Genomic DNA, 16,315 nt, shown 5'->3' on the forward strand with positions numbered 1-16,315 from the left:
TCAAAGGTCCCGAACTTAGGCTCACTATACTAATGGTAAGATATTGATCGTAAATAGGCTCACTGAAAACCATTACTTCAACCAAGCCAACTCCTTAGCCACTTCATTATTTAAATATTATTTTTCCTTTAATTCGGATATCTCATTCTTATACTAACTTTTCAAAATGATATACTTAATATTTATCTATATATCTACTTGTTGAGCGATGGTGAAAAGTCTTTTATCTTTTTGGTTTAGTTGTATATACAATTTAATAAATAGACATTCTTATTATCTAGACTAAAACAGAGTAACATATACATATTAATAAATAAATATAAACTGCAAACTCTTATAATATTCATAAATCACATTAAAGCTACAGCATAAATAACAATATCACAGATAGAGCTATATATCTCGGGTACAGTTTTAGTCAGGTAGGAATTTGAGATTATATCAGACCATTCTCAACTCAATTTCCTTAGAATCACAGATCATTTATATAAATCAGGTATTATTATGGCAAGGAAGAAAATCGAGCGTGCATACAATTGAGGCCAAATAAAGTCAATAATAGCAATGTATATTTTAATGCAGAAGAGATAATATTTTTATTTTTATTTTTTAATTTTATATTATTTTTAGAATATTATATCCAAATTGAATTGGATAATATCAAATTCTCTCTGAGCTCAATGTTCGACCTTGCTTACCACTATAAAAGTGTTTATACATGTACTCGCCATGAAGTGATCACTTCACAATAGTGTGGTTATTTATCATTTATGATATCTAAGGGAGGTATGATAATCCTCCAAACACAAAACAAACACCTTCAACTAAGATGATTGGATACAAAAATCTTTATAAATCTAACATTTATTCGAATATATAATAATAGATAACTTCCATATTCTTGCATTTTAAAAGAATTATATAAATTACTATTTTCTTAAACAATTTTTTTTTTTATTTTTTATTATTATATTTTATACTATTCATAACAATTTTCTTATTCGTTCTTTCTTTCTTTTTTATCTTTTTATTATAAATTTATTATTACTGTCATTTTTAAATCTAACGTAAAATGTGGATGTATGTATAGAATAAGCCAAAGTCAGCCTATGCAGATAGGCAAAAGATGAGTGATTTTCTCATCAATAACTTGACATAATTAAATCAATTATTCAAAAATAAACACTGCCGAGCATGCTACCTTTGGGAACTAACCTTTTTGATTTTAGGTGTGAGAATCCTTAATTCGTCCTTTCTATGGATTGATTTCAGTAATAAATTCTTCTCTATTTGTCTCGTCTCTCAATTATTATTTCCTTAAGGATGCTGATGACAAGAATCCTCCCCTCAGGACAAATTTCGAGAAGTATATTCACCATGCGGTAGCTTCTTATTTCTATCCATACAAAATGGCCGAGAAATTGCGTTTTGGGAGCTTCGCCTGCCTCTCCAATAACAGGCGTTGCAATGGCGGAGATAGATGAGGTATCTTTTATCCACAAGTTATGCTGGTAAACGGGCGCCGTCGTAGATCAAATTGATGAAGCCGGAGAACTTAACTAACAGTGATACCGACTTATATAATGGTATTAAAACTTATAATGAATTAATGACTGGAGAGCCAGAGCGGACCACGTCCTTCCAATACGGCAGCCCAGAACGAAGTCAAATAAATAAATAAATATAAGACTTGACTATGAATACCAGCTATAGATATAACTGACAGAGAAAGCCTAGCCAATCTAATCTGTCACCTGTCAAAAAAAAAAAAACAGAGTGTCTACGTGTCTACCAAATAGAATATAAAATCAGAGAGAAACCTGAAGAGACTTCTGTAGGAAAAAATTATGTAAAAATTACTGCACACAAAATTGCATATTTTTATGTATGAATCTCTGCAATTTTTAATGAGCTTGAAGTTTGCATCGTTACTAAGCAACGAAAAAAAATTTTTTGGATTACCAGAAATTTTTTTGTTTTAAATCGTTGCATTCCAAATTAAAGTTTCCGGTTTTACAAAATTTCAAGGTTCAGAAACACCCCTAACACGGAGATGAATATTATATATATTATAACTTACATGAGCATTTGAGATTCCTAAAATTTTTTGCAAATTTTTTACTTTTTGTAATGCATTACGGTTTCATTAAAGAATATTTTTTCAATAACTAATGCGAAGATTCTTAATTATGCATTACTTCCAAAATAAGTAATGCAATTTTTTTCAATACGCATTACTTTTGAAATAAGTAATGCGATTTTTTTAATACGCATCACTTTTGAAATAAGTAATGCAATTTTTTTCAATACGCATTACTTTTGAAATAAGTAATGCCATTTTTTTCAATACGCATTACTTTTGAAATAAGTAATGCTATTTTTTTCAATACGCATTACTTTTGAAATAAGTAATGCGATTTTTTTTATTACGCATTACTTTTAAAATAATTAATGCGTTTTTTTCCATTTCGGATTACTGTTTTAATAATTACTGAGTAAAGAAATAATTACTTATTAAAAAATTAATAAGTAATGCATTATTTTTTAATTTGCATTTTCATTACCCTGATTTTTTTTCATTACGCATTGCTTTTGAAATAAGTAAGGCAATTTTTTTCAATACGCATTGCTTTTGAAATAAGTAATGCGATTTTTTTCAATACGCATTACTTTTGAAATAAGTAATGCGATTTTTTTCAATACGCATTACTTTTGAAATAAGTAATGCGATTTTTTTCAATATGCATTACTTTTGAAATAAGTAATGCGATTTTTTTCAATACACATTACTTTTGAAATAAGTAATGCGATTTTTTCAATATGCATTACTTTTGAAATAAGCAATGCGATTTTTTTTATTACGCATTACTTTTAAAATAATTAATACGATTTTTTCCATTTCGGATTACTGTTATAATAATTAATGAGTAAAAAAATAATTACTTATTAAAAAATTAATAAGTAATACGTTATTTTTTAATTTACATTTTTATTACCCTGATTTTTTGTTTTAAATTGATATCCCCTGGCCTCCCGCGTCTCTCGCCTACAAACTATGGTAGACTGTAACGCCTCTGTGGCTACTGCAAGAACTAAATTGCCTCACTTACGTGACTGTCTCCCACCACCGAAGTTACGAACCTGTATACAAGACCGTGATCAAGAGTAAAAGATAGAAATGAAAATTAATTTATATCAAATGGTGAAAATGGACATTAATGTTTTTAGAATAGAAATGGAATGGGGATAGAAATCTCTTACGATTTCTTTTTAATTTAGTTTTAATTTTTTTATTTTATTAATTAGATTTGTTTCTAACATATTTTTTTCTTTTTTTCCTTCGATATACAAATACATACGATATATGTTCGAACCTTTTTGAGTGCAGAAAGTGTAAGAAAATGCAGTCTGGATCAGACGAATTGTTTTACACCATTTTACACACGTACAATATGTGTGTTTGTGATGATTTTTTTCTTACAATTTATTTTCGTTATTAAAATGTTATTGCAATATAAATACGGATGTATATTAAGTTACGTAAAACATCGTGAAAAACGTCACAACCGCTTAATGGACTTTACGATCCCGATACGTCAAGGGCCAATTGCCGGTGTACTTTGACCCCTGGCTTGCCCACCGAGTTTTACAGAGCCGTTATTTCTTCTACTGAGAGACTTCCAGTCATATAATAATCATGTCGGATAGCGTTAGTCCTATTAAATATTTCTTGAGCGGTGGATTCGGAGGGGTTTGCACCGTGATAGCGGGCCACCCTCTGGACACCATAAAGGTGAGGTTACACTTTAATTTGCAAACTTGTTGAATCAAATTAACATATAAACTTTGCATGTTCCTATCTTCTTTTCTCCTACTTCCTACTATTGCTATTTGTTTTTTGTAAGGAACACATGCCTAAAAGAACTGTTTTTATGTGCAGGTACGACTGCAGACAATGCCAGTCCCAAGACCTAATGAATTACCTCTATACTCTGGCACATGGGACTGTGCTAAGAAAACAGTCACCAAAGAGGGAATACGTGGCCTATACAAAGGTACTTATGTTTGTACTGAGCATTATGCAAATATTGTCATATTAGGTTTTTCAAATTTCAGTGTGAAGATTTATAGAGAAATTTTTATGTACTTTTAAAATATTATAAATATATCGATTGCATTCTGACAACTGCACCAAGGTAAAGTAGATTACTTAATATTCTACAGTTTGTAAAGCTTTATGTAACGTGATGTATAAATAGTGTTTAAGTAACTTAACCAGGTAATTGTATGATAAGTAAAGATTATTCCTTTACAAATTATACAATATATATTTTATCAGAGTTAGATATTAAAAAGTTAGTAATCAAAAGTTATTAATCAGTTAGATATTAGAAGTTAAATAAAGCTAAAAAGTATATTACTTGTAATTTAATTTGGTTATTTTCAAATAAGTTAATTTTTATGTTTATCTATTAACTTTAATTAATTATTTTAAATATAACTTTTTAACACATTAATTTCTTTCTAATAAATTAAAATTTTATAAAAGCTGATATTTTATTCTTTTTAAAAATTTTTAACATTTTTTTAAAGACAATGTTAGACAAGCAGCTTTTGCGATTATTGTTACAGTTATGTAATTCTATTGCTTTAAATAGAAAAAACACATTTTTTTAAGCAATTGTTTATTTACAAGAATGGATTAAGTGATAAATATTTTGTAATAATACTTTTAATAATATTTAATAATTTGTTACATCTATTTTATATAATGCATCATTACAGTTATTTTTATATTATTGTTACAAAAATAATTTTTTTTTTTTAAATTATACTTTACTATTTCATATATATGTTTTTTTACAAGTAAAATATTAAATTTTTATGTTCCATATTGCAAGGTTCAAAATAGTGTTGATAATAAAAATAATATTTTACTTTAATTAATTTATCCAACCCTGTGATAAACAATATTTAAATAGCTCAACCAGATAAGTAATTATGAGTAAGAACAGTATATTTCTTTGTGAATTATTTACAGTTTGAAGATTTATATTTTTTAAAAAGAAATATTAATTAGGATTTGTTTACATTATTTGTTTAGGCATGGGTGCACCATTATCTGGCGTTGCTCCGATATTCGCAATAAGTTTCTTTGGATACAGCATTGGGAAAAAGCTGCAGCAGAGCGTTCCAGATGAGAAACTTACACCATTGCAATTATTTTATGCTGGCGCATTCAGTGGCATATTCACGACTATTATAATGGCACCCGGTGAACGTATCAAGTGCCTATTACAAATACAACATGCGGATGCTAAGCCAAAATATAGTGGACCTTTGGATTGTGCAAAGCAATTGTATCGAGAAGGAGGCATTAGAAGTATCTATAAAGGCACCTGTGCTACATTGTTAAGAGGTATGATTAATATTTTATATTGCCACACAATTCTCAAATTGTCTATATTATTTATAACATTACATTTAAAAATGTTACTCATTTTGTATATAGAATGATTGTCCAAGTTCTAAAAGATTTTAAGGGATAATTTCTCACATGATTCAAGATAAAAAGTTCACATGATTATATATGTCCGATATAGTTTACAAGAGAGAATTTGCACTTCCCAATTCAAAAATGACATTATTTTAGAAATTAAATTGTTTTGAATGATCATATGTTTTTGTCTTCAAATAATGAGAAGCATTACCTTTAAAATTTTTTAAAATACTTAAGGACCACCTTGTACACCAAGCAACATAATTCATTATAAAAAGTAAAACATAAACATTTACACAAGCTTATTACATATACACTAGTTAGGTATTACATTTAATTTAGGCTTCTTTATATTTAAGACTGTCTCAAGTATAGTCTTAAGATGTCTTAAACCAATGACAGAGCTGTATTTTAGCGTTTAAGATATTATTTTGAAATGAAGGATTAAATGTATTTTTAGAGAAGGACATGTTAGAAAAATGTTTAATGTATATCTTTCATAATCTTCTCCATGTATCAAATATACATATAATTTGAAATGAGAGTTTGGCTAACTGATATTGTTATCTTCTTCAGAGCTTCTTGTCTTCAGAAACTTTCGAAGGTACATTTTTTTTGGACTTCTACATTGCAAACCACCTTTGCGTAATGCATAGAAGACTCCCCAATTCTGTAATCGTTTTGGCGTTGAACAACGTGGAGCCGTTTCCTTATTTCTGTTTACCTGCATTGTACAAAATTGTTACTAATTTTTATATTATTTACAAAGCAGAAATTTCTTTAAATAGAGATCGAGTATAATATTAGTTACCAGATTAGGATTCCAGCTGATCATGGTGCATGAACAATCCCAAGGATTGTCATCCAATCTTATGTTTTGTACACGTGTTTGCTTATTTAACAACCTCAAACTTCTAAAGAAATCTAAAGGTAGCGAAGTTAATTTGTTCTTTGCAAGTATAATTTCTCTCAATTCCTTTTGCTGATGAGCTGTGAACAAACCAGGTGGTACAGATTCAAGATCGTTATTTGATAAATCAATTCTCCTAACTTTCTCCAAACCATAAAAGGCATCCATAGAAATTCGCTGAACATGACAATGACTTAGATCGAGATTCAATAAATTAGTAAGGTCAACAAATGCATCAAAGTCGATGCTCGAGACATTTCCTCGCATCTTGAGATGAGTTAGCAATGGTAGTCCTTGCAAGATAAAACGTTCTAATATAGGTATCTCTATATTGTACAAGTGTAATATCTCAGCTCGATGTAGTCCCAGTAACGAATTCTTCTGCAACTTCAATTTGGATGCTGTACCTCCGAGATATAATTTTATCGTCGTATTCATGATTTCGAAGGTACTGAAATGAACATATGATATAATCTTCAGATTTAATCATAGAAAACACATTGTATATAGTCTTACTTATTAGTAGTCTTATGGCACTGATCATATTCTACACAAAATAATTGTACACGATCAGAAGATTCCACACAAATATATTGTACACAAAAAAATTGTACGTGGAAAAACTGCACAAGAATTATTATTGAATTAAAAATTACACACGGTTGTATTGTGCATAAAAAAACTGTGTAGTGGATAATTTTTCTACACAATATATTCGTGTGCAATTTTTAATTTAAAGCTAATTCTCGTGCACAGTTTTTCCATGTACAATATATTTGTGTAGAATATTCTGATCGTGTACAATTATTTTGTGTAGAATATGATCAGTGTCAGTCTTACTTATTAATATTGTTCATTACCTTGGAAAAATGGAATCCAGAGGGTTATCCGTGAAATCAGCGCTTACGAGTGCTGGAAAAGGCGGAAACGATAATTCTGATAGAAACGTTAAATTATTCTGTCGTAAATCCAAATGTTCCAGCATAAGCAATCCAGCCAGATCTACACTTTTCAGTGTTAATAATTCGTTGCTTGCCAATGAGAGTAATCTCAAGTTTGGTGTGCCGTAAAAGCAGAATTCGGGAATAAATTTTAAACTGTTCTTTTCCAGTGAGAGATAAAGGAGGCTATTGAGGCCGTCAAACATGTGCCATGATATGTCTTTCAGTGCGCAATTGTATACTCTTAAATGCGTCAGTACACCGAGTGCAGCAAACAACTCGACATTTTCTCTATAGCCCTCTAATTCTTGTTTGTAGAGATCATATGGTAATATCTCTTTATCCTCATTGTTTTGCTGACTGAGAAAAATAAGTCTGTGTCCTGTGTACTGACTACCATTGATCGCGAACACCTGATTTTCGTCGACCGTTTCTGTTTCCTGCGAATTCATTGGCTTGATCACCAGATTCGCCTTGTTTTTGTTTGGTAAATTTAAGTTTGACAATTTAACTCGTTCCAGATTTAGATACAGTAAAGTAGGTCCTAAAGGATATAATGCGTCAGACGCGAGAATAATGCCGCCTTTTTCTGTACGATTATTTGCTTCTTTTATAGAGAAATCACTGTAATCTATTCCTTGAATGTCTAATGATATCAATTCGGTAAATCGTTGGAATGTAGTAGCATGCAAAAGAATATCAACATCTCCACTACCCGATTCGAGTAATGTCAGGACCTGATAAAACGCCAAGATGAATTAATATAAGAGATATAAATATATGAAATTACAGGAGAAACAAAATAAAATGTGAACACCTGGTAAATACTATATTTATTTTATTAACAAGAGATTGGTTCATTTGTCTTTAATATTTTATCATTGTTTAAAATAAGATCATACTGTACTTAAATCAATCAATACAATGTTATATCATTTGTTCAGTAGAACAAAAGATATTCGAAAAAATATTTTTATTTATTCTGACTTTCAAAATTGTTCATAATGACTTGATGATATTTAAGTTAACATTTGGGCTGGCCAAAATGAATAAAAGTTTGAATAAATTTGAAGAACAAATAGCAATGTTGGAAAATAGAATAAGAAACAAATTTCTTTCTCCAACATCACTTATATATTACACTGAAAGATGTTCTGCTAAAAAAATAGTATAACATTTTATTTCATCAATGACTGTTCAAGTATTGTATAACTTTCTGCAAAAAGAATCTGTATTACAGATAAATAATAGGTTAATTAGTCTTTTAATAAAAAAAGTAGTGTATTTCTTGAGTGTTCACATTACTTTGTTTATCTCCTATATTTATCTCCTATATATGTATGCTTTTCATGTGACCTGTATATCTGAAGGTAATTTAGCCAAAAGTTCTTCAGAATTGTCAACAATTACGCATGTTGCGATCTTCAGCAATTCATGAGTCATTAGATTATCGTTCATATTAAAATCAGCATCATCAGTAGACATAGCCTATTGATCGAGGATACATTAAATTATGGAAGCTAATAATATATCAATTGCCCATGTGATTTGCTCATACCTTATCGTTATCTCTGTTTGTACTGGCCCATTGATGTAGGGACAGATCGGAATACTTTTGGATCTCACAGGTACATCCCTGTGGGCATTTGATCTCCCACACATCACCGATATCGATAATTTGTCCTATACACTGATCCTGAGTATAACACAATTCGAATCAGTGATTTTATATTGCAACTGAATGTTTCAAATTTTATACAAATTACTTTATTATTCTTTAAAAATCTATCTCATCATGTGCAATCTAACTTAATAAATTTACACCCAAATGCTAGTCAGGTTTGGTACAGTTTTTGTTGTTAAAATTTTGATAGTTTAAAACATTTAATAAAATTATGTTTAAGTTAAATAATGTTAGCTCAGTTATTACAACACTTTGCAACTAAGTAAGAGAAATATAAATAGCACTGTAGAATAAAATGTCGATGCGTCATGTATATAAAATAATTACACAGGATTTAGTTACGAAGCGTGCGACTAGGTGTTAAAATTGGTATATACCGACGACAAGACGACGAGAACGAAGAGAATAAATATCATATTGTTTCACTTTATGACAATTTTCAAAGCACAATACTTGGAATCAACATCAGCAGCACACTGGCTCGAAGGAAACTGGATTTTGTTAACTGTTATCTATATGCTTTGATGTATGCTTGCTATCAAACAGGATGCCTTCTATCTGTCGGCCCACACGCTCTACTTGCTATTATTCTACATAATGTTTACATGCCATCTTTGATTCACGCAAGGATACTCGAATGATCCCTAATTCATACTGCACCTCCGTATGCTTTTTTTCAGATATTCCAGCTAGTGGAATGTACTTCTTAACGTACGAATACCTAAAGGACCGATTTACCCCAGAGGGAGGGAAACTTAGCTTATCTGCTACCATAACAGCCGGCGGTTTTGCGGGCATTGCAAATTGGCTAGTGGGAATGCCACCTGATATCTTGAAAAGTCGTCTGCAGACTGGTATGTATATACTTTAACTGTCTTCTTTTTTTCTTTCAAGATTCTAACTAATTAGAATTAGTTTTCGAATTCGAACTATTAGAATTGTTATTAATTAACAGTATTGTATATAATATTTATTATTATCCAGCGCCAGAAGGTACGTATAAAAACGGAATACGCGAAGTATTCATTAAATTGATGAAAAATGAGGGACCAATAGCGCTTTACAAGGGTGTCGTGCCCGTTATGCTACGAGCTTTTCCTGCAAACGCAGCCTGTTTCATGGGTTTCGAAATTTGTATGAAATTCTTGAACTGGATTGCACCAAATTTATAATTTAAGCTGCGCGATGTAGTCATAGAGAAATTTTTGGAAAATGTTCCGTCTTTTGACATCCATTGCTTCACTACGATTCATACTCGGTAGATGCAATTAATTTGCAAACATAACAAAAATAGACTAAATATATTCTTGTTTTGTAGCTATCTTGAGAATGAATCTCAAACTGATGATATATATGTACATAGTGTTAGAACTGTTGGAAACAAGATATTTGTATCAAAGGAGCATTATATTCGAAAGCTAGATTTTTTAAATTTCTGCCTCATCTATGTAAAAAAGAAACAAACAAATGAAAGTATAAGATCAGGGTATTGTAATTTGTGTAGAATTTGTTTTGTAAAGAATTTTAAATATATATACAATGTTGTAAACATATCACATATCGCGAATTACGTTATTAATAATTCTTAAAAGGATGCTAAAACAAATTATTGACATTTTTTCATTGTAAGATATCTTTGATTTGGTTGTATAAAACTAAAAAAAATTATATATATATATATATATATATATGTGTGTATAAACAAATTGATTATTATAAAATTGCTCTCTTCATTTTTGTGTGTACTTTAATTATGTAAAAGAAAACATTGCAGTCTTCTGTAACGTCTTTTTAATTAAAAGGTATCTTAAAATGAAAAAATGTCGATAATATATTAGAATTTCTGTAAGATACTTATTGAAAGACTGCTCAATAGCTATTATATATGTGCAAATTTTAATATCACAAATGTATCGTGTATATTATACAGTTTGAATATAAAACTTTATTAACGCAACAGTATATATATAGTTATATTTATATTGTACACTGCAATGGATATTAGGAAATATACAATTGAGATTTTATTGGATTAGCTTTGTAATATACTTTATGTACAAGACTTTCCGTGTACAAGAGAGATCATACACAATATACATATATAAGAAACAAAATAAATGTAAGTAAATAATTAATTTTCTGGGAAAAAATGTATGTAAAAAATAAAAATTTTCTATTTCTGTTATTTATTCTTTCATAATAACTTCTCCTAATATTCTTAAGTTTTGTAATTTATTCATCTGCAAATATAGTAACATTATTTTGCTCAAACTATTGTATTAACAAAATTATATGTTTAATATTCAGATTTCGTACAAATTATTCTCTTGCAAAAAGATATTAATAGTAGACATTGGATAAAAGTGGAATTTAAAATCTAACAGTTTTCAGATCTATTGAATAAAAAAATAAATTAAATCTGCGTATCACGCGATTTTCTATTCTCCTACTTCATTGGACTTATCCAATAAAAAATTCCCCTGAGTCTTTATGCGCGGATGATTAGTTTAAGCCATTTGTCATATTTCCTTGTTTGTTACACAATAGTTGTTCAATGGCACATCGCTTTACTAATTATCGTAATAGCAGTAATCACTCTTCCCAATCGTCCGTATCGGGTTGAGAGTCGTATTCACTGGTGGCAGAATTTCTATCCGACGTGGACGCTTCATTTGGTTTTGGAGGTGGTGGTATTAAGCTTGACATTCTCTCTAAAGCGCCTACCGTGGAACCAGCGATACCTTTGCGTCTCAGTGCCAGTTTCGCGTGCAGATCTGCCATCAAATCTCCTCCGACTGAAGCAGAGGACCATCGATCACCCTTCTTCTCATCTGATACAGTGGGCCTTAATTTTGCTCTGCCTATTCCGCCAGCGTCTCGTATCGCCGCCATTAAATTGGAACGATCATCCATTGTGGTTGTCGCAGGTAAACGATTCGCAGCAGTTTTGATCCTTTTCTCTGAATCGTCATTTGATGCAGGCATAGTTGGTTCCGCAACTGGTGGCGGTGGTGGTGGTGGCGGCGGTGGTGGTGGTGGAGGCGGTGGTGGAGATGTAACTTGTTGAAAATTAATTTTTTCGTTGTTCGTGACACTATTTGCATTTATGGCGATCATAGGAGGTGGTGGAGGTGGTGGCGTAGGTGACGACATGGCGGATGTGGTTCCAGTTAGAACAGGCAAGTGTGGGACACTTTCTTCGACCTTCGACTGAGAGTCCCTCTCGTCACTGATTGGCGTCGGTAGATCTAAACGAACGGTAGGCGTCGTGACCGCAGATGACGGTGCGATAGGACTCTGAGAGTTAAGATCGAGTACAAATTTTTCATCGTCTACAATGCCTGGTAGATCTGGGAGTGTTAGCGGTACATTTATTTGAGGCACCTGAAATACATAAGAACCGTGAAAATAAATTATAAAATTGTAAATTTGAAGTACAAATGTTTTAATTGACATAAATTATACCCTTAAATATATTATAATATATTATATAAAAATCTGACCTCTCCAAGGGTCGGGGTATACAAATAGCTGGAAGACGCGTCCATTTCTGACGAAAGCCACGGCTGTACAATCGAATCCGGGGCGTCCTCAATTTGTTGCTTGTCGGCAAATTGATGCGACGATCGTATAGGCGTTTTTTCATATGGACTATCCATGCTGTCGAACAGTAGAAGGGCGCTAACTGAGGATAATTGTGGTGGGAATGGCTCCACATAGTCCTCAAGGTTATCTTTTTTGCTAGCCTTTGATCGTACGTGATAAAATTGAAGCTTTTCTTGGAGACTGATATTCGCAGCATACTGGCCATCTTCTGTCTTGCAATTAGAAGATAAATATGCTTCAGGAATATCCTTTATAGGCACGGAACACTTGTAAATGCTCGGTATAGCAGTAGTACGCTCGCGCTGTGGTGGTATTGTCATTTGATACTCCTTGTAAGTGTGATTAGCTGGATATTTAGCGGCAGAATACATTTTCACTGCTTTCAGATTTAAATTAGTCTGTAAATAGTGTAACCTGTCCTCCAGCTTCCTAGCTCTCTCTTTGATGCTGGTTAATCTACAAAGACAAAGTTATTTTTTGTTTACATATTATATTTATCACTAAATATTTAAATAAAAGCACAATTAAGCAAAAGAAAGCAACAATCATATTGGAAGTTGAGAGAATGGTAGATTTATTTTTTTTCTCTATCATACCTTTGTGTGTTTTCTAAAAGCCTCCTATCAATGCAGTCAAAAATATATGAGACAGCATCACCTAGATTGTCTAGAGCTTCAGCTATTTGAACTATAGTCTCCTCATGTCTCAAATTACTTGGAATAACACCTAGAACATGTAAAACTTTAGTAAACAAATATCAAATGCAATATAATTAAAACAAGGAATAGAAGTATATAATTAACAGTATAAAATTCAATCTTTTGTTACCAGATAATTAAAAATTATTTTTCTGTGATAAGTATATAAATATAAAAAATATAACATATATACTGAATATAATACATGTAATAAGACAATATGTATAGGATATTCTATATTAATAGCTACAGGCAAATACTTTGAAAAATAAAGAAAATATTTCAAATACAAAAAATAAACTGTTTTAGACAAGTTATTTTATTTACTTTCCCTGTCTTTGATATAAGATTATATATCATCCTGAGCATTTTGATAGTTTCCTTTCTTAACTCAGATCCAGGCACAATCTGAGTTAATTTAATTAACATAAACGATTTTTAAAATAAAACCTCTAATATAATTTGCGGTTCCTAATCATTTCTTCTGCAGATTAAACAATAAAGATTATTTTACTCGTATTAATAAAATACAGACATTATTTGAAATATTAATCGTCAATTAAATTGATTTCTAATTAATTTCTTCGACTTGATTTTTTCCCAAATGTTAGACAACAAAGATTTAACAATTTTATTCACATTAACAAGACAATAAATGCATTATTTAATAAGTTGAATTAAGGATAAAATTAATCAGAGTTTGACTAAAATCGTTCTTAGTTCGTTGTTAGGTTAGGTTAGGTTAAATTATGAACTTATGACAAACGCGTAATAGATTATTTCGTGTATCGCTCTTAGAATCATACTAGGATTAAATACCGATTTCGATTCGTTCTGGCATCTTGGTCCCGACGGGAGAGTTGCGATGGCAGCTGTTTCACAGATCGACGATGCACATGTCTCTCACGTAACGTCGTAACGTCGACGTGCTGAGCGGTGTCGACGTGTCCTGTGGTGTCCTGAACCTGAACTTCTGAATCAAATCATGAACAAGCGAGTACGTGGATCACGCTAATCCCGTCGGGGTAAATATGTATTATAACGGCAACATCTCTTTTTTTCTTGTAACTTTTATATTTTGTTTATTTTGGCCTCTAAATGAGATTTTGAGGAGGAAAATCGTCGCTCATATTCCGTTTATTTTTAATTAATTTTAAAAATTTTTCGATATCAGTAAGTAAGAAAAGAACAAAAAAGATAGTTGTTTTGTTTTACCGATAATTTTATTTCTCACTAATCTTTTAATTGCATTTACAGAATTAAAAATCCTTCTCCAGAATTAAAGTATAGACACAGTTATACTGTGGTATAGATAATAACAAACCCGGGCCGAAACGATTTTGTAAGAAAAACGACAAAAAATTTTAAAATTGTCGGCTTCTGGCGTCGACTCGTAACAAAATATGTCTGATGCAAAAATTTTAGACCTTGTACGTACAAATCAAGCCTGGGCCTAAGTGAAGCATTTAGGAACAATACGCTTTCAGGTTGAGCATAGGCGTTCTAATAAAAAAGAGTACGAAAATTTCATGTCTAAAAAGAGCAATCTGAATATTTTTTTAAATTTATGGTATGAAATTCAATTCATAAGCTGATATTAATACATAAACTTTAATTTTGGAAAAGGATTTCCAAATCTATAAAAGAAATACATACAAAATTTTGTTAATGATGTGCATAAATGACTCTACATTATCGACCTCGATCAAGTTTGAGTAGCAGTTTAGCATCCCCTTAATGCGCATGTGCAGTAGCTTTGCGGTTATCTTCATGCAATGGGTTCAGAGGGTTGTTCCAACTTCTTGGTGAATTTACCTATCAGGTAAATATTATATGTTTGTCTTTATTTAGGGCCGGTTGTTCCAACTTCTTGATAAATTTACCTACCAGGCAAGCATGTGTCTATCTTCATTTCTTTTCTTAAATAAATAAAGACTAACATATATTTATCTAATAGGTAAGTTTACCAAGAAGTTGGAACAACCGACCCTCAGTCTTTTATTTGCACCTTATTTCAAATCAATGATTGGATTTTGACATAATACTGTGATTAACCTAAAATATTCTCTGATTTAATAAAAAGTGACCACGAAAAAATATTAATAACTTTATGTTATTTTTATATTATGATTTTGTTATAAATGTAAAATATTAATTATCATTTTTAATCATTTTCTTACTTACCGATATCGAGAAATTTTAAAAAAAGGAAAAGTATTGAGCTTTTAGCTACACGACAAACTTCTGTTATCTCACGGGGCGGGGGTGGACGTGAACTTTGTGCGCCAATATGATGCGTCCCAGATAGCCAAGCGACATTAAACATATCGGGCAAATTAATGCACTGCGTGTATGTTGTGAACTTGCCCACAATTTGCTGTCATTGTAATTTAACGTGGAACGAAGTTAACATCAGGAGAGCAAATAACCTTCATGAATTTATAAAATATTGTAAGTGCATGCATTGAGGAATAATAAACTTGTCACATTGACAACAATTGTGCATGCTGACAATTTTCCGTCAGTTTGTTGAATTCTAATGTAGAATTTTATATGATGTCAGAACAACAGACAGTTTGAGGAAACACCTTGGCTTTACTTTGATAAAATTAATATGGAATAAGTGACAGCAAAATAACAACACGTTGGTGTTGTTATTTTGCTGTCACTTATTCCATATTAATTTTATTTGGCTATCTGTAATGTATGAATCGAGACGCGCAAACATTGATAAGTCTAATAATCGATTGAACACATTCGTTTCCAAGAAAAATTATTTGTAAATTCGTAAAAATAAAAACAGTAAAATAAATGATCTATACGGAGAATTATAGAATGAAAAAACATTGCACTTGGTATTAAAAAATTTTTTGTTTTAAATTTATCATCTTTTAAATTTATTTAAAAAAAAAATAGCTTAAAAACTCTTCTTTACATATAGAAAAAATGTAGACTTTTTTGAAAAGCAGCATTGAA

General features: G+C 31.0%; 3 protein-coding genes across 4 annotated transcripts; 1 reads left to right on the top strand and 2 right to left on the bottom strand.

The window, feature by feature from the left end:
• Positions 1-3,118: 3,118 nt before the first annotated feature.
• Positions 3,119-11,198, top strand: LOC105830392 (congested-like trachea protein). The gene is made up of 5 exons (XM_012669687.3): positions 3,119-3,793; positions 3,941-4,055; positions 5,105-5,419; positions 9,716-9,889; positions 10,020-11,198. Exons 1-5 carry the CDS (start codon positions 3,698-3,700, stop codon positions 10,205-10,207), a joined length of 888 nt encoding a protein of 295 aa, XP_012525141.1. The 5' UTR covers positions 3,119-3,697; the 3' UTR covers positions 10,208-11,198.
• On the bottom strand, positions 5,450-9,709 carry LOC105830389 (insulin-like growth factor-binding protein complex acid labile subunit). Its single transcript, XM_012669682.2, has 6 exons — positions 9,413-9,709; positions 8,910-9,047; positions 8,708-8,839; positions 7,271-8,088; positions 6,312-6,861; positions 5,450-6,224 (listed from the first exon to the last, which is right to left on the bottom strand). The coding sequence occupies exons 1-6, from the start codon at positions 9,449-9,451 to the stop codon at positions 6,051-6,053; spliced, it is 1,851 nt and encodes a 616-aa protein (XP_012525136.1). The 5' UTR covers positions 9,452-9,709; the 3' UTR covers positions 5,450-6,050.
• LOC105830390 (WASH complex subunit 1) lies at positions 11,070-15,718 on the bottom strand. Of its 2 annotated transcripts, none has more exons than XM_012669685.3 (4): positions 14,159-15,718; positions 13,238-13,367; positions 12,539-13,097; positions 11,070-12,419 (listed from the first exon to the last, which is right to left on the bottom strand). In XM_012669685.3, the coding sequence occupies exons 1-4, from the start codon at positions 14,178-14,180 to the stop codon at positions 11,628-11,630; spliced, it is 1,503 nt and encodes a 500-aa protein (XP_012525139.2). In that variant the 5' UTR covers positions 14,181-15,718; the 3' UTR covers positions 11,070-11,627. The 2 variants fall into 2 exon arrangements, with proteins under 2 accessions (XP_012525139.2, XP_036140019.1); XM_036284126.1 differs by lacking the exon at positions 14,159-15,718 and adding an exon at positions 13,667-14,142.
• Positions 15,719-16,315: the final 597 nt, after the last annotated feature.

The sequence above is a fragment of the Monomorium pharaonis genome, chromosome 3 (genome assembly GCF_013373865.1).
Source record: "Monomorium pharaonis isolate MP-MQ-018 chromosome 3, ASM1337386v2, whole genome shotgun sequence".
Lineage (NCBI taxonomy): Eukaryota > Metazoa > Arthropoda > Insecta > Hymenoptera > Formicidae > Monomorium > Monomorium pharaonis.